The sequence below is a fragment of the Haliotis rufescens genome, unplaced genomic scaffold (genome assembly GCF_023055435.1).
Source record: "Haliotis rufescens isolate VD_foot unplaced genomic scaffold, xgHalRufe1.0.p SCAF_35, whole genome shotgun sequence".
Lineage (NCBI taxonomy): Eukaryota > Metazoa > Mollusca > Gastropoda > Lepetellida > Haliotidae > Haliotis > Haliotis rufescens.
Window position 1 is genome coordinate 4,098,481 of NW_025964057.1, and position 24,506 is coordinate 4,122,986.

Genomic DNA, 24,506 nt, shown 5'->3' on the forward strand with positions numbered 1-24,506 from the left:
GAGCACTGAAACGTAATTAATATTTTCCAATATTACAGTGGTTGTTTTCTGCAACATCCAGATATTAAGATAAAAGATAACAGTTACAACAGAAAAAAACCCTGTTTATCCTGTGGATGAATCTAAAGTTTTGAAACAAGAATGTCACAGTACCAGTGAGGAGGACAAGGAAGTCAACAAACCTTCTTCCCACAGAAGTTGCAGTAGGTGGCCGACTGAAACTGGGTCAAGGTCATGATGTGGAGACCTTCAGATGGACTGTGAAAGGAAGGTCAAGAGGTTAAATCTGACTCTATCACGTGAAAGGCATCATGTCTGTCATGTTAAAGTACTGACCAATGATGATGAGACAACCCAAAGTAGCTTGAAGGACCACCTAATAGCTGCAACTCTGCATCAGTGGACCGACCCCCTCTCAATGTCAGTGCAACTCTGCATCAGTGGACCCACCCCCTCTCAATGTCAGTGCAACTCTGCATCAGTGGACCCACCCCCTCTCAATGTCAGTGAATGCAACTCTGCATCAGTGGACCCACCCCCTCTCAATGTCAGTGAATGCAACTCTGCATCAGTGGACCCACCCCCTCTCAATGTCAGTGAATGCAACTCTGCATCAGTGGACCCACCCCCTCTCAATGTCAGTGAATGCAACTCTGCATCAGTGGACCCACCCCCCTCTCAATGTCAGTGAATGCAACTCTGTATCAGTGGACCCACCCCCTCTCAATGTCAGTGAATGCAACTCTGCATCAGTGGACCCACCCCCCTCTCAATGTCAGTGAATGCAACTCTGTATCAGTGGACCCACCACCCTCTCAATGTCAGTGAATGCAACTCTGCATCAGTGGACCCACCCCCTCTCAATGTCAGTGAATGCAACTCTGCATCAGTGGACCCACGCCCTCTCAATGTCAGTGCATCAGTGGACCTGCTCCCCCTGACCTCCTCATCAGCATCAGTGGACCTGTCCCTCCCAACCCAAACACCCCCCTCCCAATGTGGTGAGTGAGTGAGTTGGGTTTTATGCCGCTTTTAACAGTATTCAAGTTATATCACGGCACGTAAGCTTAATGTGGGAGGAAAGCCTGAAGTGATGCAGGTCTCAGAATTTTACCACTTCGGTGAAACCCACGAGCATGGGTATGGTGCTGACAAACCTAGAAACATAATCGGGGCGAACCGGGATTCGAACCCACAATCATAGGTTTCTGGCGTGCCCAAGGGACGCAACCCTGCACAGCGAATCGCGGTGCCTTAGACGACTGTCCCCCCTCCCAATGTCAGTGAGTGAAGGAAGATAAGGCTGCAGGTGCCTGGTGATTGGACCTGACAGTTATGATGACAACTCACAGCTTGGTGGTCTGTGGCACATCTCTGACAACATCGTCTACAATGGCTTCCTTGGCACTTAGGCACTCAACAACCCTGGGGTCAACGGACTCCTTGGGGATCCGGCAACGGTCCAGGTCCGACAACTTGAGGGGGGTGAAGTGGAGCCCGAGCTTGATGTCCCCGTAACACAGGTCCGGCTCAAACCCGGGGTGGTTCGCCCAGTTCTCCGACTTGGGGCGGCTGAAGAACAACATGAGAACATGTGAGACATGCTGTGAATGTATAGTTGTAGTTACGCGGTGAATGTATAGTTGTAGTTACGCGGTGAATGTATCGTTGTAGTTACGCGGTGAATGTATAGTTGTAGTTACGTGGTGAATGTATCGTTGTAGTTACGCGGTGAATGAATAGTTGTAGTTACCCGGTGAATGTATAGTTGTAGTTACGCGGTGAATGTATCGTTGTAGTTACGCGGTGAATGAAAAGTTGTAGTTACGTGGTGAATGTATAGTTGTAGTTACGTGGTGAATGAATAGTTGTAGTTACGCGGTGAATGAATAGTTGTAGTTACGCGGTGAATGAATAGTTGTAGTTACGCGGTGAATGAATAGTTGTAGTTACGCGGTGAATGCATAGTTGTAGTTACGCGGTGAATGTATCGTTGTAGTTACGCGGTGAATGAATAGTTGTAGTTATGCGGTGAATGTATCGTTGTAGTAACGCGGTGAATGAATAGTTGTAGTTACGTGGTGAATGTATAGTTGTAGTTACCCGGTGAATGTATAGTTGTAGTTATGCGGTGAATGTATAGTTGTAGTTACGCGGTGAATGAACAGTTGTAGTTACGCGGTGAATGTATGGTTGTAGTTACCCGGTGAATGTATAGTTGTAGTTACGCGGTGAATGTTTAGTTGTAGTTACCCGGTGAATGTACTGGTAATTGTTCATGATTCTGATAATGTACCACTGGTGATTGTTCATGATTCTGATAATGTGACACTGGTAATTGTTCATGATTCTGATAATGTGACACTGGTGATTGTTCATGATTCTGATAATGTGACACTGGTAATTGTTCATGATTCTGATAATGTAACAATGGCAATTGTTCATGATTCTGATAATGTGACACTGGTGATTGTTCATGATTCTAATAATGTAACACTGGTAATTGTTCATGATTCTGATAATGTGAAACTGGTAATTGTTCATGATTCTGATAATGTACCACTGGTAATTGTTCATGGTTCTGATAATGTGACACTGGTAATTGTTCATGATTCTGATAATGTAACAATGGCAATTGTTCATGATTCTGATAATGTGACACTGGTGATTGTTCATGATTCTAATAATGTAACACTGGTAATTGTTCATGATTCTGATAATGTGACACTGGTAATTGTTCATGATTCTGATAATGTACCGCTGGTAATTGTTCATGGTTCTGATAATGCACCATTGGTGATTGTTCATGATTCTGATAATGCACCATTGGTGATTGTTCATGGTTCTGATAATGCACCATTGGTGATTGTTCATGGTTCTGATAATGCACCATTGGTGATTGTTCATGGTTCTGATAATGCACCATTGGTGATTGTTCATGGTTCTGATAATGCACCATTGGTGATTGTTCATGGTTCTGATAATGTGACACTGGTAATTGTTCATGATTCTGATAATGTACCACTGGTAATTGTTCATGGTTCTGATAATGCACCATTGGTGATTGTTCATGATTCTGATAATGCACCATTGGTGATTGTTCATGGTTCTGATAATGCACCATTGGTGATTGTTCATGGTTCTAATAATGTACCACTGGTTATTGTTCATGGTTCTGATAATTTAACAATGGCAATTGTTCATGATTCTGATAATGTGACACTGGTGATTGTTCATGATTCTAATAATGTAATACTGGTAATTGTTCATGATTCTGATAATGTGACACTGGTAATTGTTCATGATTCTGATAATGTACCACTGGTAATTGTTCATAATTCTGATAATGTGACACTGGTAATTGTTCATGATTCTGATAATGTAACAATGGCAATTGTTCATGATTCTGATAATGTGACACTGGTGATTGTTCATGATTCTGATAATGTAACACTGGTAATTGTTCATGATTCTGATAATGTGACACTGGTAATTGTTCATGATTCTGATAATGTACCACTGGTAATTGTTCATGGTTCTGATAATGCACCATTGGTGATTGTTCATGATTCTGATAATGCACCATTGGTGATTGTTCATGGTTCTGATAATGCACCATTGGTGATTGTTCATGGTTCTGATAATGCACCATTGGTGATTGTTCATGGTTCTGATAATGCACCATTGGTGATTGTTCATGATTCTGATAATGTGACACTGGTAATTGTTCATGATTCTGATAATGTACCACTGGTAATTGTTCATGGTTCTGATAATGCACCATTGGTGATTGTTCATGATTCTGATAATGCACCACTGGTAATTGTTCATGGTTCTGATAATGCACCATTGGTGATTGTTCATGATTCTGATAATGCACCATTGGTGATTGTTCATGGTTCTGATAATGCACCATTGGTGATTGTTCATGGTTCTGATAATGCACCATTGGTGATTGTTCATGGTTCTGATGATGCACCATTGGTGATTGTTCATGGTTCTGATAATGCACCATCTGTGATTGTTCATGGTTCTGATAATGTACCATTGGTGATTGTTCATGGTTCTGATAATGTACCATTGGTGATTGTTCATGGTTCTGATAATGCACCATTGGTGATTGTTCATGGTTCTGATAATGCACCATTGGTGATTGTTCATGGTTCTGATAATGTGACATTGGTAATTGTTCATGATTCTGATAATGTGACACTGGTGATTGTTCATGGTTCTGATAATGTGACATTGGTGATTGTTCATGATTCTGATAATGTGACACTGGTGATTGTTCATGGTTCTGATAATGTGACACTGGTGATTGTTCATGATTCTGATAATGCACCATTGGTGATTGTTCATGGTTAAGAAGCACAGAGATGACGATGCCTGATTCTGGTTACCTCGCTCCTGCTTTCATCTCCCCCGGCAACAGGTACACCGTCTGTTGCGTGTCCCCCTGCATCGTCATCAGACAGTACAGCGTGATGTCAGACAGCGGCAGACTCACCTGTGTGTAAAGCTTGGGTGAGTTAACAATACACACGGGTGAGTCAAAACACCTACCTGGCCATGAAGCACACACAAACATCTGGATTAGCTTCAAGAACGATCGAGTTGTGACTGACGAAGCTTAGAACAGTCACATGACATAAGGTTCTACAATTGGCATGGTAAATACAAATTGACAAAAAGATTCCACGTCATTACATCCCCCACTCACTGAAGCCAGTATATCACACTATTAAAGTCTGCTTTGGCCAGTATATCACACTATTAAAGTCTGCTTTGGCCAGTATATCAAACTATTAAAGTCTGCTTTGGCCAGTATATCACACTATTAAAGTCTGCTTTGGCCAGTATATCACACTATTAAAGTCTGCTTTGGCCAGTATATCACACTATTAAACTCTACTTTGGCCAGTATATCAAACTATTAAAGTCTGCTTTGGCCAGTATATCACACTATTAAACTCTACTTTGGCCAGTATAACAAACTATTAAAGTCTGCTTTGGCCAGTATATCACACTATTAAACTCTACTTTGGCCAGTATAACAAACTATTAAAGTCTGCTTTGGCCAGTATACCACACTATCAAACTCTACTTTGGCCAGTATAACAAACTATTAAAGTCTGCTTTGGCCAGTATATCACACTATTAAACTCTACTTTGGCCAGTATAACAAACTATTAAAGTCTGCTTTGGCCAGTATATCACACTATTAAACTCTACTTTGGCCAGTATAACAAACTATTAAAGTCTGCTTTGGCCAGTATATCACACTATTAAACTCTACTTTGGCCAGTATAACAAACTATTAAAGTCTGCTTTGGCCAGTATACCACACTATCAAACTCTACTTTGGCCAGTATAACAAACTATTAAAGTCTGCTTTGGCCAGTATATCACACTATTAAACTCTACTTTGGCCAGTATAACAAACTATTAAAGTCTGCTTTGGCCAGTATATCACACTATTAAACTCTACTTTGGCCAGTATAACAAACTATTAAAGTCTGCTTTGGCCAGTATATCACACTATTAAACTCTACTTTGGCCAGTATACCACACTATCACACTCTACTTTGGCCAGTATATCACACTATCAAACTCTGCTTTGGCCAGTATACCACACTATCAAACTCTACTTTGGCCAGTATACCACACTATCAAACTCTACTTTGGCCAGTATATCACACTATTAAACTCTACTTTGGCCAGTATATCACACTATTAAACTCTGCTTTGGCCAGTATATCACACTATTAAACTCTACTTTGGCCAGTATACCACACTATCACACTCTACTTTGGCCAGTATACCACACTATTAAACTCTACTTTGGCCAGTATATCACACTATTAAACTCTGCTTTGGCCAGTATATCACACTATTAAACTCTACTTTGGCCAGTATACCACACTATCCCACTCTACTTTGGCCAGTATATCACACTATTAAACTCTGCTTTGGCCAGTATATCACACTATTAAACTCTACTTTGGCCAGTATACCACACTATCAAACTCTACTTTGGCCAGTATACCACACTATCAAACTCTACTTTGGCCAGTATAACAAACTATTAAACTCTACTTTGGCCAGTATATCACACTATTAAACTCTGCTTTGGCCAGTATATCACACTATTAAACTCTGCTTTGGCCAGTATATCACACTATCACACTCTACTTTGGCCAGTATACCACACTATTAAACTCTACTTTGGCCAGTATATCACACTATTAAACTCTGCTTTGGCCAGTATATCACACTATTAAACTCTACTTTGGCCAGTATACCACACTATCACACTCTACTTTGGCCAGTATACCACACTATCAAACTCTACTTTGGCCAGTATACCACACTATCAAACTCTGCTTTGGCCAGTATACCACACTATCAAACTCTGCTTTGGCCAGTATACCACACTATTAAACTCTACTTTGGCCAGTATACCACACTATCACACTCTACTTTGGCCAGTATACCACACTATCAAACTCTACTTTGGCCAGTATATCACACTATTAAAGTCTACTTTGGCCAGTATACCACACTATCACACTCTACTTTGGCCAGTATACCACACTATCAAACTCTACTTTGGCCAGTATATCACACTATTAAAGTCTGCTTTGGCCAGTATACCACACTATTAAACTCTACTTTGGCCAGTATACCACACTATCACACTCTACTTTGGCCAGTATACCACACTATTAAAGTCTACTTTGGCCAGTATACCACACTATCACACTCTGCTTCGGTATATCACACCGTGTCATCACCTGTAGGAGCACTGCCCAGACAGACACAGGTTGTGGAATCTGATGACAAACCAAGGATCATAATCTAGTTAACGCTGGGATTGGAACCTTTGTTCAGTGATGTCACAGACAAATTGGCCTCCCTGACCCAGGCTACCAGTCATTGCCGATCCGCCTTGAAATAGGAGAGGATACAGTTATTTCACACTGAGATTCATGTCCCCACTCACATGTCCGAGCAGCAGGTCCCTTGTGGCCTTGATGACCCGGTCACTCTTGTCCACCTTCTCCGGGATCTTGCAGCGCACACAAACATTCAGGTAGCGCTGCTGCTCCCCAAGGTCAAAGGTCACTTCCTTGTTCCACTTGGGGTTCTGGGAAATAGATCAGGCCCTTATCAAGCAGGTATTTCACACTTTGAGTGAGCTGCTTCCGTCACTGGACAGGAGACAGTCATATATCTTAGAGGTGGTGGAAATAATGGTGTAATTTTAATTCATAATTTTCTTGTGAAAGAAATAATCTGATTAGCATCTGTAGGGTGAGCAAATGATTTCATGATCAATCAGCGGATTTTCAAATGTGTAATATGGAACAAGTTATCAGGTTTCAGAAAGAGCTGAGACTATCTATATGTAGCTGGGCTATATGTAGTCTTGGGTTACCATGGTTACAGAACATGATGCTGATATTCACCTTGCATGCCGGCACCTCCGGAATCTTCTGTACATTGTAAAGATCGTCATCGCTATCGCTGTCAACATCACCGCTGTTTACACTGTCAACATCATCGGCTACGGTCTGGAGAAAAACACAGTAATGTTAGTCTGGTGTATTTCTGGTACTTCTGTTGGCCGGCCTGTTCAATGATTGCAACACAAGGTGGAGACTCAATATAACAAGCAGACTTCAGAGTAACATACATCTCGGGCAAAATGATTTCATAATATTAAAATAAGTAGGGATTTGAATACCATAATATGTTATCTGATTATTTCCATGTACTATGGCTAGAAGTGCATGGATGGCGTGGCTGCCACTGACAAGCAATCAGACTCTTGCACAACTTGGAATGAAGAAGAGATGCATTTGTGAGAAGAAGTCTGTGACATAAGGAATTGCCCAACTTTTGTCTTAACTTACAGGTCTCTTGCAGGAAAATGCGTCGGTAGGTAAAACAACCAATGAAAGAAAATAAAGCAATTTAGATTGTATGAGATTGGAATTCCTACTAACACAGAAACAACCATGCCAGGTCGGCAAGAGAATTAGAGTAACCTCCCTTCCCTAATTTAAGGATTGACTGTGGATTTGTTTCGGTTCATTGAGGTATGAATCGAAAAACTGATGTGCAAACTGTATGAATCTGCGTAGCACACAGATCCCCCAATCTCCACACACTAACACTACATGGACACAGGTAAATGACAAGGGCAACAAGCGTATAGTCAACAAAGTCATCTATATCCCCAGCCCATTTTAACACATTATGGTCCCAAACCATTACTGATCCAACATTTCTCTTAGCCCATGTCCAAATAGCTGCAATGGAAATTCTAAAATAAACATTTCTAAAACTCCTTAATATCAAATGGCACCAGTTCAGTATGTGCTTTATGTATAGACATGCAATGTTTGGCAAGGAAATATTTAACAGTTTATTTGTTATACTCCATAAGTGAACCCACCCTATATTAAAAGTTAAATCAAACTTGTTGTCATGGGAACATAAAAAATAAAAATTTATAAAAGTGCTAAATATCAAAAGGCACCAGTTCAGTATGTGCCTGGTAGACATGGAAGGTTTTGTAAGAAAGTATTTAACGTTTTTTTAGCTACACTCCGAAAACGAACACCACCCTTATAGAACTTAAGTCCAACTTGTTGCCATGGAAACGTAAAAAAATAAAATAAATAAAAGTGCTAAGTATCAAAAGGCACCAGTTCAGTATGTGTCTGGTAAACATGCAAAGTTTTGTTAGAAAGTATTGAATGGATTTTGAGTTATGCACTGGAAACAAACTCTACCCTATAGAACCTGAGTCCAACTTGTTGCCATGGAAACGTAAAAACTAAAAATTTCTAAAATTCCTAAATACCAAAAGGCACTAGTTCAGTATGTGTCTGGTATGCATACAAAGTTTTGTAAGAAAGTATTGAATGGGTTTTGAGTTATGCTCAGGAAACGAACTCTACCCTATAGAACCAAAGTCCAACTTGAAAACATGAAAACTAAAAATTTCTAAAAGTGTTAAATAGCCAAAGGCACCAGTTCAGCATGAATCTGATAGGCATGCAAAGTTTGGCAGAGAAATATTTAACGGTTTCTGAGTTATGCTCTGGAAATGATTTCAGGACGCACGCAGGCACACACACACACACACACACACACACACACACACACACCACACACACACACACACACACACACACACACACACACACACACACACACACACACACACACACACACACACACACACACACACACACACGGACGGAACACATTTCAATATCCCCGCCAACTTCGCTGGGGCGGGTTCTAACAAGATCTGAAGTTGTAGAGAACTGTAGAATGCTCTTTATTATAGGGGGTTGGATATGGACTCCATTGACAGTGATGTTAACTTGTAGTAGAAAAACTGGCAAATTGAATGAGCTCGAGATTACTTTGAAACCTTGAAACCTACGTCCATTGCCCTGACTGACCTTCATTGCAAACCCTGGATCACTCTCGGCTCTCTCCCGCCGTGGAGAACCATCACGTCGAGTTGTCTCCCCTGTCTGCAGGCGTGGATCGGACTTGCGCTGTCCGAGCCGTACAGGACTACTCTCAGCAGAGTGTTGTGACGTGGAAGTCTTGGCGCGCTGTCGGAGCTCACTCTGTGCGGGCACAGACAGGCTGCTGCCGCCAGACCCAGCCTTATCCAGCTTCAGAGATTTCACAGAGCTGGAGTCGGAGTCTTGTGTTGTTTTGAAACTGATGTGGACAAAATCTTCACTGTCTTCATTCGACTGCCCATCTTCTAGACCATCTGTCTCAGTCTCCTGTTCAGATGGAAAGCATTTTTTTGTGACACAGCCATGCTAAATATTAGGTTTGTTTGACAACATTTGTTTCTTGTTTATCTGCACACTCAGCAATATTCCAGCCAAATAAGGGCAGTCTATGAATTATCGAGGACCAGACAATCAAGTGATTGACATCATGAGAATTGATCTATACACTCTGGGTACAATGACGTGCATCAACCAGTCAGCGAGTCTGAACACCTGATCCTGTTCGTCGCCTCTTACGACACATGTGGGTTGCTGAAGACCATTTCTAACCTGGGTTTTCATCGGGGACGACAGATCTGTCAGATTTAGTACTCTAGTCATATCTGGATAAGTCCTTCAAGCCGACTGTTACATCTCATGCAAGTGATAACTCAGGGGACCAGGACAAGAGTTTCTACTTAGCCAGAGTTCTCGCTGTTCTCTTTAAGATGTTTAATGAATAAAAACATTTGGATTGAGAGAGAATTGGGAGAAATGTTTCAGCTGTATCCCAGTATTTCAGTGGAAAATTGGAGGGATTCAACCCAGCGCCTCCCTCGTTGTATACACATCTCTATATCACCCTCGTTGTATACACATCTCTATATCACCCTCGTTGTATACACATCTCTATATCACCCTCGTTGTATACACATCTCTATATCACCCGTGAACATGTAAGGCTGCGATGCACTGTAACCGCGATGCACTGTAACCGCGATGCACTGTAACCGCGATGCACTGTAACCGCAATGCACTGTAACCGCGATGCACTGTAACCGGGATGCACTGTAACCGCGATGCACTGTAACCGGGATGCACTGTAACCGCGATGCACTGTAACCGGGATGCACTGTAACCGGGATGCAGGTTTTTGTCAGATGATGAGGCTGAGAATAGCTGATGGAAGTCAACCGTATCCCTCCCGCTGGAACCAGGCTACTGATTGATTCCCTGCCTAGAGCTAGAGCCGTCACTGCAACGTGGCTGTATGTAGTCATGTGATGGAGAATAGGATGCATGTAATCCTGTGAAGTATTGACAATGTATTCACAAGTAATGGAGACTGTGGCTTATATAAACTCCCACCTTGTAGGGTAAGGTCTCCTCGAAGAACTTCACCTCTTGTGACATCTTCAGTTGTGGCCTTTCAAGACGTACGGTAAACCTGAAGCAGAGACAACACATGGCTGGCTCACGGACATGACTGCTGCCAGGCAACACAAGTACTATATCGGAGTGAGTTAGGTGTCACGCTGCTTAGAAGAGTACTTCATCAACATCACAGTGGGTCAACTTCATGTGGGATGTGTTATGTTTGTTGTTTAACATGTTAAACAAATGTTAAACAACATGTCTGAATTGAACATGTCTGAACTGAACAACATGTCTGAACATGTCTGAACTGAACATGTCTAAACTGAACACCATGTCTGAACTGAACACCATGTCTGAACTGAACACCATGTCTGAACATGTCTGAACTGAACAACATGTCTGAACATGTCTGAACTGAACAACATGTTTGAACTGAACAACATGTCTGAACAGAACAACATGTCTGAATTAAACATGTCTTAACTGAACAACATGTCTGAATTAGACAACATGTCTGAACAACATGTCTGAACAACATGTCTGAACAACAATGTGGAGGGGGTACATGTACATGTTACAGTCAGTGGTAAATAAGAGAGTATATTAGTAAGGAGTAAGTATATACTACGAAACATTGTGTTCCTCATTATTAAATGCCATTCAAAGACTGCATGTGTAAAATGACAACTTTTCACTCAGGCAACTTTACACATTGACAGTAACCATGGTAACACACATGGACTTGGGGTCAATGGGGAAATGAACCTCACCTTCTCTGGCTGAGTTAGCACTTGAGAGAAAGTTTGGTCTTCAAGTCATAAACAAGTTCAGGTACAATACACTGCTGTAGTTCTGTATCTGTTACGAATGTTCCAACATTAAAGGGGCATTCAGCCAGCCTAGTGGTTTATGTGTTCGCACGTCACACCGTAGACCTGGGTTTGATTCCCCACATGGGTACAGTGGATACACATGTGAAGCCCATTTCTGGTGTTCCCGGCCATGATATTGCTGGAATATTGCTAAAAGCAGCGTAAAACAATACTCACTCACTCACTCCAAACCCCACCTTGCAGCCTGGAGCAGGCTGACATTCAGTGTTTGTCCAGAAGAGACTGACAGCCTTGCTACTGATGCTGTGACAGGGGACCTAACTATATCCTGTCCTCCAGGCAATGTACATCTTTATCTGTCTGTTGCAATCACACTACCTTTCTCCAGGATTCCGCAGTAGTTTGGCAGCCTGCTTGCAGGATGTAATCTTTGTTGTTCCCACAGCAACCAGCACATCATTCTACACAAACATAGATAACACCTATGTCACAGTTTGTATTCTGTCCCAGGGAATACCAGTTCAGACAGCATCAACAGATAACACCTATGTATGTTATATCAGGGTATAACTGTTATATACTACATCAACAGATAACACCTATGTATGTTATATCAGGGTATAACTGTTATAGACTACATCAACTGATAACACCTATGTATGTTATATCAGGATATAACTGTTATAGACTACATCAACAGATAACACCTATGTATGTTATATCAGGGTATAACTGTTATAGACTACATCAACAGATAACACCTATGTATGTTATATCAGGGTATAACTGTTATAGACTACATCAACAGATAACACCTATGTATGTTATATCAGGGTATAACTGTTATAGACTACATCAACAGATAACACCTATGTATGTTATATCAGGGTATAACTGTTATAGACTACATCAACAGATAACACCTATGTATGTTATATCAGGGTATAACTGTTATAGACTACATCAACAGATAACACCTATGTATGTTATATCAGGGTATAACTGTTATAGACTACATCAACAGATAACACCTATGTATGTTATATCAGGGTATAACTGTTATAGACTACATCAACAGATAACACCTATGTATGTTATATCAGGGTATAACTGTTATAGACTACATCAACAGATAACACCCATGGATTTTATATCACTGTCCAGCAGCTATAAAGGTCAGTGATGATGGAGGCAGCGCTCACCCTCTTGATGTCGGCCATGGATGCAGGACTCTCCGGTGAGACGCTGTCCACCATGACGACCAGGTCAAACCTGGCCAGCAGATTCTCCTGAAGCACATGGAAACTCAGTATCACAAGTCTGTCACATTTCACTTCCCACATAAATGTCTGTTTGTTGTTTACTGGTGCTCTCAGAAATATTCCAGCTATTTGAGGACAGCCTGTAAATGATCAAGTCTGGACCAGACAAACCAACTGATATGAGCAATGATCAACGCTCCCAGTGTTCAATGAAATGCAATATTCCAGATCAAGTATGGTCTTTCGTTAATGCAAGCAAATTTCAAGGAATAGCATGGCTGGGAACCGGACCTTCACACACTGTTCTCATGTAGGGAATCAAACCCGGGCCTTTGACGTGAGGAGTGAAACAACCAACCTACCCCACCACCCTTGGGCCAGACAAAGCATGACTACTGAAACAATTGGAGTATCAAGAAGAATTGATTACAAAGACGTATTATTGTAAACATCTTTAACAATGTAGTGCACCTCTCTGAACGTCATGCCGATGGATGTAGCAGCGCCCTTGATGACCTCGACGTCATGGGACACCCAGACCCGCTGGTGCCGGTTCACAAGTTCCTTCCACTCCAGTTCATCTGGCACACATGGAGAGACAGAGAAGCTAGATAAATGATTTTATATAGGGAATATTGCAGCAATTGCATCACAATGACATGCACACCATTGTGACATCAACAGTTACCATGACATCACAATCAAATGACATCACTAATCTCTGCCACTGAAGCTGGGTATCAGTACATTTACACTAAAGACTCAGACTATTAGTGGTACAAACTGGAAAAGTTGAAAGAATGAGTTTGGATGACATGGATGATAAATAGAACCTCATCCGACTGTCTTTGATATCATATATATCAACACTCGATAAAAGCTTAAAAGTCCTCTGGAAGCAACAGAGTTTTAGATTTTAATTGAGTCGTATGGATATATTTGATCTCAAAATGGTAAGATTCTCTTAAAGTAACATGAATACATCTCAAGCAGCAGTTGACATTAAATGATATACACATCATAGACGCCTAGCACAGGTCTTGTTTTGACAGAGGATCATAACCTTCGTAATTTGTGACAACCTCCACAGAGTGAGTGAATGTTCTTCTATGCCACCATCAGCACTATTCCAGCTGTATCATAGCGACCTGTACAGAATGGAGTCTGGGCCAGACAAACCAGTGATGGAAAGCATGAGTATCGATCTATGACATCGGCGCACAATGACACCCCATCAGCCCAGTCACACAATCTCACCACCCCATCAGCCCAGTCACACCGTCTCACCACCCCATCAGCCCAGTCACACAGTCTCACCACCCCATCAGCCCAGTCACACAGTCTCACCACCCCATCAGCCCAGTCACACAGTCTCACCACTAAATCAGCCCAGTCACACAGTCTCACCACCCCATCAGCCCAGTCACACAGTCTCACCACCCAATCAGCCCAGTCACACAGTCTCACCACCCCATCAGCCCAGTTTCACAGTCTCATCACCCCATCAGCCCAGTCACACAGTCTCACCACCCCATCAGCCGAGTCACACAGTCTCACCACCCCATCAGCCGAGTCACACAGTCTCACCACCCCATCAGCCCAGTCACACAGTCTCACCACCCCATCAGCCCAGTCACCCCATCAGCACAGTCACACAGTCTCACCACCCCATCAGCCCAGTCACACAGTCTCACCACCCCATCAGCCGAGTCACACAGTCTCACCACTCAATCAGCCCAGTCACACAGTCTCACCACCCCATCAGCCCAGTCACACAGTCTCACCACCCCATCAGCCCAGTCACACAGTCTCACCTCCCCATCAGCCCAGTCACACAGTCTCACCACCCCATCAGCCGAGTCACACAGTCTCACCACTCAATCAGCCCAGTCACACAGTCTCACCACCCCATCAGCCCAGTCACACAGTCTCACCACCCCATCAGCCCAGTCACACAGTCTCGCCACCCTATCAGCCCAGTCACACAGTCTCACCTCCCCATCAGCCCAGTCACACAGTCTCACCACCCCATCAGCCGAGTCACACAGTCTCACCACCCCATCAGCCGAGTCACACAGTCTCACCACCCCATCAGCCCAGTCACACAGTCTCACCTCCCCATCAGCCCAGTCACACAGTCTCACCACCCCATCAGCCGAGTCACACAGTCTCACCACCCCATCAGCCCAGTCACACAGTCTCACCACCCAATCCTGATAACTTGGCTCTTACAAAAAGCAGGCCGTATTTGACAGGGAATCACAACAGCCCATGTACAGGCTTAAGCGAACATGTATACTGTGTACATCACACTTACCCACAGATATCGTACAGTACAGTTTGGCATCTTTCGGTGTTTTAAGTAGTCTTGAGCATTCTATGACATTCACCCGGAGTCGGCCCACGCTGATGTTCTGCCCGCTCACACGGAACTCTCTCAGGGGACGGGACAGGGACGGTTGCAGAAAGAACGGTTTGAATCGCATCTTGAAGTTCGGGAGTGTGTGTTTCTTCCTAATACTGCGTCTTATCTGGATTGAGGATAAAGTCAGTCACTTATATATCTCTAGATATTGATTTAATTTTACCTAACCTTACATCTATGTCACCATCCCCAAGTCCTGGAACTGTAATCAAATATTGAGTACTTATGTCAGTACAGTGCGCCATCAAACATCTGCCAATCACCCACCCTTCCAGCAATACTGCAGCTATATTACAGGGTCAGCAATACTGCAAATATATTACAGGGTCAGCAATATTGCAGCTATATCACAGGGTCAGCAATATTGCAGCTATATTCCAGGGTCAGCAATATTGCAGCTATATTCCAGGGTCAGCAATACTGCAGCTATATTACAGGGTCAGCAATATTGCAGCTATATCACAGGGCCAGCAATATTCCAGCTATATCCCAGGGTCAGCAGTATTGCAGCTATATTACAGGGTCAGCAATATTGCAGCTATATCACAGGGTCAGCAATATTGCAGCTATATTACAGGGTCAGCAATATTGCAGCTATATTACAGTGTCAGCAATACTGCAGCTATATTACAGGGTCAGCAATATTGCAGCTATATTACAGTGTCAGCAATATTGCAGCTATATCACAGGGTCAGCAATATTGCAGCTATATTACAGGGTCAGCAATATTGCAGCTATATAACAGGGTCAGCAATATTGCAGCTATATCACAGGGTCAGCAAAACTAACAAAGCATATATTGTTTAGCATGATTTCTGCACAAAACATGACACCACTCAACATGATAACACTTGTGCCACAACCAGGGCAGCCCAGATCTTACTTGATTTATGATGAAGTTGGTTATTTGGGGCAGTCCTTTCCCCTCAAACTGCGACTCCACCTCGAACTCCACCTCGGGATCCTGGGGTCAAGAACATCGAGAACATCAGGAACATCAAGAACATCAGGAACACTTGGCTAAATGATCAATGACATAACTTCCATTGCATACGTGTTTACTTCATCCAACATCTTCCCAAAATCATCATCTTCAACCAAACTAAACTGCATCCACCACCCACGAAAACATCTCCAATCATGCCCACATAAACATCTCCACCCCACTCTAACATATCCACCCCACTCTAACATATCCACCCCACATAAACATCTCCATCCCACTCTAACATATCCACTCCACTCTAACATCTCCACCCCCACCCTAACATCTCCACCCCACTCTAACATATCCACCCCACATAAACATCTCCATCCCACTCTAACATATCCACTCCACTCTAACATCTCCACCCCCACCCTAACATCTCCACCCCACTCTAACATATCCACCCAACATAAACATCTCCACCCCACTCTAACATATCCACCCCACTCTAACATATCCACCCCACATAAACATCTCCACCCCACTCTAACATATCCACCCAACCCTAACATCTCCACCCGACAAAAACATCTCCACCCCCACCATAACATCTCCACCCCACATAAACATCTCCAACCCACCCTAACATCTCCACCCCACCCTAACATCTCCACCCCCACCCTAACATCTCCACCCCACCCTAACATCTCCACCCCACCCTAACATCTCCACCCCTACCTAACATCTCCACCCCACCACCCTAACATCTCCACCCCACCAGCCTAACATCTCCAAACCACCCTAACATCTCCAGCCCACCAGCCTAACATCTCCACCCCACCCTAACATCTCCACCCTACCCTAACATCTCCACCCCACCCTAACATCTCCACCCCACCCTAACATCTCCACCCTACCACCCTAACATCTCCATCCTACCCTAACATCTCCACCCCACCACCCTAACATCTCCACCCCACCCTAACATCTCCACCCTACCCTAACATCTCCACCCCACCCTAACATCTCCACCCCACCCTAACATCTCCACCCTACCACCCTAACATCTCCATCCTACCCTAACATCTCCACCCCACCACCCTAACATCTCCACCCTACCCTAACATCTCCATCCTACCCTAACATCTCCACCCCACCCTAACATCTCCACCCCACCCTAACATCTCCACCCCCACCCTAACATCTCCACCCCACCCTAACATCTCCACCCCCACCCTAACATCTCCACCCCACCCTAACATCTCCACCCCACCCTAACATCTCCACCCTACCACCCTAACATCTCCACCCCACCCTAACATCTCCACCCCACCCTAACATCTCCACCCTACCACCCTAACATCTCCATCCTACCCTAACATCTCCACCCCACCACCCTAACATCTCCACCCCACCCTAACATCTCCACCCTACCCTAACATCTCCACCCCACCCTAACATCTCCACCCCACCCTAACATCTCCACCCTACCACCCTAACATCTCCATCCTACCCTAACATCTCCACCCCACCACCCTAACATCTCCACCCTACCCTAACATCTCCATCCTACCCTAACATCTCCACCCCACCCTAACATCTCCACCCCACCCTAACATCTCCACCCCCACCCTAACATCTCCACCCCACCCTAACATCTCCACCCCCACCCTAACATCTCCACCCCACCCTAACATCTCCACCCCACCCTAACATCTCCACCCTACCACCCTAACATCTCCACCCCACCCTAACATCTCCACCCCACCCTAACATCTCCACCCTACCCTAACATCTCCACCCCACCCTAACATCTCCACCCCACCACCCTAACATCTCCACTCCACCACCCTAACATCTCCACCCTACCCTAACATCTCCACCCCAACCACCCTAACATCTCCACCCCATCACCCTAACATCTCCACCCCACCCTAACATCTCCACCCCACCCTAACATCTCCACCCCACCAGCCTAACATCTCCACCCCACCCTAACATCTCCACCCTACCCTAACATCTCCACCCTACCCTAACATCTCCACCCCACCACCCTAACATCACCATCCCACCCTAACATCTCCACCCCACCACCCTAACATCTCCACCCCACCACCCTAACATCTCCATCCCACCCTAACATCTCCACCCCACCCTAACATCTCCACCCCACCACCCTAACATCTCCACCCCACCACCCTAACATCTCCACCCCACCACCCTAACATCTCCATCCCACCCTAACATCTCCACCCCACCCTAACATCTCCACCCCACCACCCTAACATCTCCACCCTACCCTAACATCTCCACCCCACCCTCACATCTCCACCCCACCCTAACATCTCCACCCCACCACCCTAACATCACCATCCCACCCTAACATCTCCACCCCACTCTAACATCTCCAACACACCCTAACATATCCAACCCACCCTATCATCTCCACCCCACCACCATAACATCTCCTCTCCACCCCACCACCCTAACATCTCCACCCTACCCTAACATCTCCACCCCACCCTAACATCTCCACCCCACCACCCTAACATCTCCACTCCACCACCCTAACATCTCTACTCCACCACCCTAACATCTCCACCCCACCACCCTAACATCTCCAGCTATATGACGGGGGTCTGTAAATAAATACCTCCCGCCTACCTCACAGAAGGAGAAGGACTTGTGTGTGTAACACACCCCACCTACCTCACAGAAGGAGAAGGACCAGTGTGTGTAACACCCCACCCCCACCTACCTCACAGAAGGAGAAGGACCAGTGTGTGTAACACCCCACCCCCACCTACCTACCTCACAGAAGGAGAAGGACCAGTGTGTGTAACACCCCACCTACCTACCTCACAGAAGGAGAAGGACCAGTGTGTGTAACACACCCCACCTACCTCACAGAAGGAGAAGGACTTGTGTGTGTAACACACCCCACCTACCTCACAGAAGGAGAAGGACGAGTGTGTGTAACACCCCACCCCCACCTACCTCACAGAAGGAGAAGGACCAGTGTGTGTAACACCCCACCCCCACCTACCTACCTCACAGAAGGAGAAGGACCAGTGTGTGTAACACCCCACCCCCACCTACCTCACAGAAGGAGAAGGACCAGTGTGTGTAACACACCCCACCTACCTCACAGAAGGAGAAGGGCCAGTGTGTGTAACACACACCCCACCTACCTCACAGAAGGAGAAGGACCAGTGTGTGTAACACACCCCACCTACCTCACAGAAGGAGAAGGACCAGTGTGTGTAACACCCCACCCCCACCTACCTACCTCACAGAAGGAGAAGGACCAGTGTGTGTAACACCCCACCTACCTCACAGAAGGAGAAGGACCAGTGTGTGTAACACACCCGACCTACCTCACAGAAGGAGAAGGACCCGTGTGTGTAACACACCCCACCTACCTACCTCACAGAAGGAGAAGGACCAGTGTGTGTAACACACCCCACCTACCTCACAGAAGGAGGACCAGTGTGTGTAACACCCCACCCCCACCTACCTCACAGAAGGAGAAGGACCAGTGTGTGTAACACCCCACCTACCTACCTCACAGAAGGAGAAGGACCAGTGTGTGTAACACACCCCACCTACCTCACAGAAGGAGAAGGACCAGTGTGTGTAACACCCCGACCCCACCTACCTCACAGAAGGAGAAGGACCAGTGTGTGTAACACACACCCACCAACCTCACAGAAGGAGAAGGACCAGTGTGTGTAACACACACCCCACCTACCTCACAGAAGGAGAAGGACCAGTGTGTGTAACACACACCCACCAACCTCACAGAAGGAGAAGGACCAGTGTGTGTAACACACACCCCACCTACCTCACGGAAGGAGAAGGACCAGTGTGTGTAACACACACCCACCTACCTCACAGAAGGAGAAGGACCAGTGTGTGTAACACACCCCACCTACCTCACAGAAGGAGAAGGACCAGTGTGTGTAACACACCCCACCTACCTACCTCACAGAAGGAGAAGGACCAGTGTGTGTAACACCCCACCCCCACCTACCTCACAGAAGGAGAAGGACCAGTGTGTGTAACACACCCCACCTACCTCACAGAAGGAGAAGGACCAGTGTGTGTAACACACCCCACCTACCTCACAGAAGGAGAAGGACCAGCGTGTGTAACACACCCCACCTACCTCACAGAAGGAGAAGGACCAGTGTGTGTAACACCCCACCCCCACCTACCTACCTCACAGAAGGAGAAGGACCAGTGTGTGTAACACACACCCTACCTACCTCACAGAAGGAGAAGGACCAGTGTGTGTAACACACACCCTACCTACCTCACAGAAGGAGAAGGACGAGTGTGTGTAACACACCCCACCTACCTACCTCACAGAAGGAGAAGGGCCAGTGTGTGTAACACCCCACCCCCACCTACCTACCTCACAGAAGGAGAAGGACCAGTGTGTGTAACACACCCCACCTACCTACCTCACAGAAGGAGAAGGACCAGTGTGTGTAACACCCCACCCCCACCTACCTACCTCACAGAAGGAGAAGGACCAGTGTGTGTAACACACACCCTACCTACCTCACAGAAGGAGAAGGACCAGTGTGTGTAACACACACCCTACCTACCTCACAGAAGGAGAAGGACGAGTGTGTGTAACACACCCCACCTACCTACCTCACAGAAGGAGAAGGGCCAGTGTGTGTAACACCCCACCCCCACCTACCTACCTCACAGAAGGAGAAGGACCAGTGTGTGTAACACACCCCACCTACCTACCTCACAGAAGGAGAAGGGCCAATGTGTGTAACACACACCCCACCTACCTCACAGAAGGAGAAGGACCAGTGTGTGTAACACACCCCACCTACCTCACAGAAGGAGAAGGACCAGTGTGTGTAACACCCCACCCCCACCTACCTCACAGAAGAAGAAGGACCAGTGTGTGTAACACACCCCACCTACCTACCTCACAGAAGGAGAAGGACCTGTGTGTGTAACACCCCACCTACCTACCTCACAGAAGGAGAAGGACCAGTGTGTGTAACACACCCAACCTACCTACCTCACAGAAGGAGAAGGACCTGTGTGTGTAACACCCCACCCCCACCTACCTCACAGAAGGAGAAGGACCAGTGTGTGTAACACACCCCACCTACCTCACAGAAGGAGAAGGACCAGTGTGTGTAACACCCCACCCCCACCTACCTCACAGAAGGAGAAGGACCAGTGTGTGTAGGGTTTTCGAGTCAGCTGGAGTCGAGCTGGCCCCTTCAGTTTCTTCACAACGACCGACAGGTAGGCGGACTTGTTGAACAGCAGCAGGATGTCTATTGCGAGCTGGAAGCCTCCCGCGTAGTCGATGTCCACGCCCAGGTCCAGCTCCTGGAACATACACCTCAGTACATGGAACCTTGATGCAGCAACTGTGATGGTAAACTACAACAACATTGCAGACAACCTCTCCTGCTGGCTGCAGATGGTGTCTAAAAAGCAGGACACACAGATTGCAGCTGAAAGTGGTCTCCCCTGGCCAAAGTATTATTTATGCCCTACAGTCATTGTGGAATTTAAGTTTACCAGTTTGATGAAACCCACGAGCACGGGTATGGTGCTGAGAAACCTAGAAACATAATTGGGGCGAACCGGGATTCAAACCCTCAATCATAGATCTCTCGCATGGCCTAGGCACCCAACTCTACAGAGCGAATTGCGGTCGCCTTTAGACGACTGGGCCACCCATGCCCCCCTAGTACATCCATACACCAATTGATCTTGGACTGACTGAGAGTCACAGGACAGTCAACAGAACAGTTGCTTGCCTCTCACAGCTTATATGCTTATATGTGATATAACCGAAGTACTGTTAAGAGCAATCAGAAACACACATGTGTAATACACCCTCCAAGTAGCAACCAATCTGGCTGCATTTGCAACCTAAATTACCATTTTGCAACCTGTATTTATTGCTTGGTTGCCAGTTGGCTCCCATCATAAAATTAGCTTGCCGACTAAAATATTTCACATATTGAAAGAAACTGGAGTACAACGTTGCTTGTCTATATCGACATCAAGACGTCCCTGTTCAGGGTAGAGTATGACACCTTACAGTGGTACTGAAGCCTATCTTGCTTCTGATGCTGTCATCTGTACTGCTACAAGGTAATGTATTTCTGGTCATGCACACATTTCTCAGTTTACTTTCACAATGGTGGCTTGTTCAAATCATAGAAGAATATTTCGACATGTTTTCAAGAGCCATTGCTAAGCCAAACCGTCCATCACAGAATGATGATGTGAATGACAAACTATGGCTATTTCTGCCAGTACTCCTACAAGGCGTTTCTTAGATGCAGATGTGGGTGGGCAATGTGGAAGCAGAGAACTCAGCATCGGGATGCGAGACAACCGAGATTACTTCATCTGCTCTGCATGAGTCTGATAGCAATAAATGAATGGAAATCCAAGCGAAATGCATAACACAAACATTGGAATAAGCACAAAGGCAGCAGCAGTGTTGTTTCAGGTAATTGGCTAAGCGAATTCCAGTGATTGTCTCTTGATGGGGGCAATTGTTCAATGACTTGTCTTTATTGCAGCAAATTTTGTTGTTCAGACATATAAAAACAATGTTTTCAAGCTTGTCTTGTCTTAATATTTAATTTCTAAAATAATAAATTCTTTGTCAATCGAAATCAATGTGTCGCCTTAAATTTGTATGTGCTCCTAAGAGTTTGATATTGCCAGGAGCCAAGTGGCTCCAATAAGGGATGATCTAAGTAAACTACCTACCTCTGTCCCATCATCGGTGATGGAGACATTCCGGACTCGGACGTTGTTGACGACCGGGAAGTTGTTGCCAAGACTGAAGTTTTGCACCTGAAGACATGTGACAGTGTTACAAGAGGCAGGGTGAGGTAAAACGGGGCTGAACATAGGAAGAGTAACAACAAGTACCATCTTTCTAACGTCTTTTGGTATGACGCAAACCACTACCTTCTGCTCTCACGGAGCATTGAGGCAGTCTATGAGCCAAGGAGGTCATATAACGTTATAACACAAGAGGCAAGGAGGTCATGTAACATTATAACACACGAGGCAGGGGGTCATGTAACGTTATTACACATGAGGCAAGGAGGTCATGCAATGTTATAACACACGAGGCAAGGAGGTCATGTAACGTTATAACACACGAGGCAGGGGGTCATGTAACGTTATAACACACAAGGCAAGGAGGTCATGTAACGTTATTACACACAAGGCAGTGGATCATGTAACGTTATTACACATGAGGCAAGGAGGTCATGCAATGTTAGAACACACAAGGCAAGGAGGTCATGTAACGTTATTACACACGAGGCAGTGGGTCATGTAACGTTATTAGACACGAGGCAGGGGGTCATGTAACATTATAACACACGAGGCAGGGGGTCATGTGACGTTATTATACACAAGGCAGGGGGTCATGTGAAGTTTTGGTCTTTTGGTATGACGCAAACCACTACCTTCTGCTCTCACGGAGGACGGAGGCAGTCTATGAGGCAAGGAGGTCATGTAACATTATTGCATGAGGCAAGGAGGTCATGTAACGTTATAACACACGAGGCAGGGGGCCATGTAACGTTACTGCACGAGGCAGTGGGTTATGTAACGTTCGACACATGAGGCTCGGGGTCATGTAACGTTATTACACATGAGGCTCGGGGTCATGTAACGTTATTACACATGAGGCTCGGGGTCATGTAACGTTATTACACATGAGGCTCGGGGTCATGTAACGTTATTACACATGAGGCTCGGGGTCATGTAACATCATACAGCAGACAGGGGGTCATGTAACATCATACAGCAGACAGGGGGTCATGTAACATCATACAGCAGACAGGGGGTCATGCTACGTTATTACACATGAGGCAGGGGGTCATGTAATGTTATTGCACGAGGCAGGGGGTCATGTAACATTATAATACACCAGGCAGGAGGTCATGTAACATTATAATACAACAGACAGGGGGTCATGCTACGTTATTACACACGAGGCAGGGGGTCATGTAATGTTATTGCACGAGGCAGGGGGTCATGTAACATTATAATACACCAGGTAGGGGGTCATGTTACGTTATTACACATGAGACAGGGGGTCATGTAACGTTATAATACACC

The 24,506-nt window shown here is 45.3% G+C and overlaps 1 protein-coding gene across 1 annotated transcript in view; it reads right to left on the minus strand.

Moving 5' to 3' along the window:
- The window catches only part of LOC124134492 (PDZ domain-containing protein 8-like), a 47,344-nt gene that overhangs the window by 13,203 nt on the left and 9,635 nt on the right, over positions 1 to 24,506 (minus strand). The window contains exons 4-17 of the mRNA XM_048381066.1: positions 23,136 to 23,222; positions 21,552 to 21,728; positions 16,314 to 16,394; positions 15,323 to 15,536; positions 13,477 to 13,586; positions 12,946 to 13,032; positions 12,122 to 12,204; positions 10,902 to 10,980; positions 9,483 to 9,821; positions 7,470 to 7,574; positions 7,004 to 7,147; positions 4,401 to 4,507; positions 1,351 to 1,572; positions 183 to 258 (exon numbers count right to left, since the gene is read on the minus strand). Coding sequence (XP_048237023.1) covers positions 183 to 258; positions 1,351 to 1,572; positions 4,401 to 4,507; positions 7,004 to 7,147; positions 7,470 to 7,574; positions 9,483 to 9,821; positions 10,902 to 10,980; positions 12,122 to 12,204; positions 12,946 to 13,032; positions 13,477 to 13,586; positions 15,323 to 15,536; positions 16,314 to 16,394; positions 21,552 to 21,728; positions 23,136 to 23,222 — 1,911 coding nt within the window. The remainder of the gene's footprint in view (positions 1 to 182; positions 259 to 1,350; positions 1,573 to 4,400; positions 4,508 to 7,003; positions 7,148 to 7,469; positions 7,575 to 9,482; positions 9,822 to 10,901; positions 10,981 to 12,121; positions 12,205 to 12,945; positions 13,033 to 13,476; positions 13,587 to 15,322; positions 15,537 to 16,313; positions 16,395 to 21,551; positions 21,729 to 23,135; positions 23,223 to 24,506) is intronic.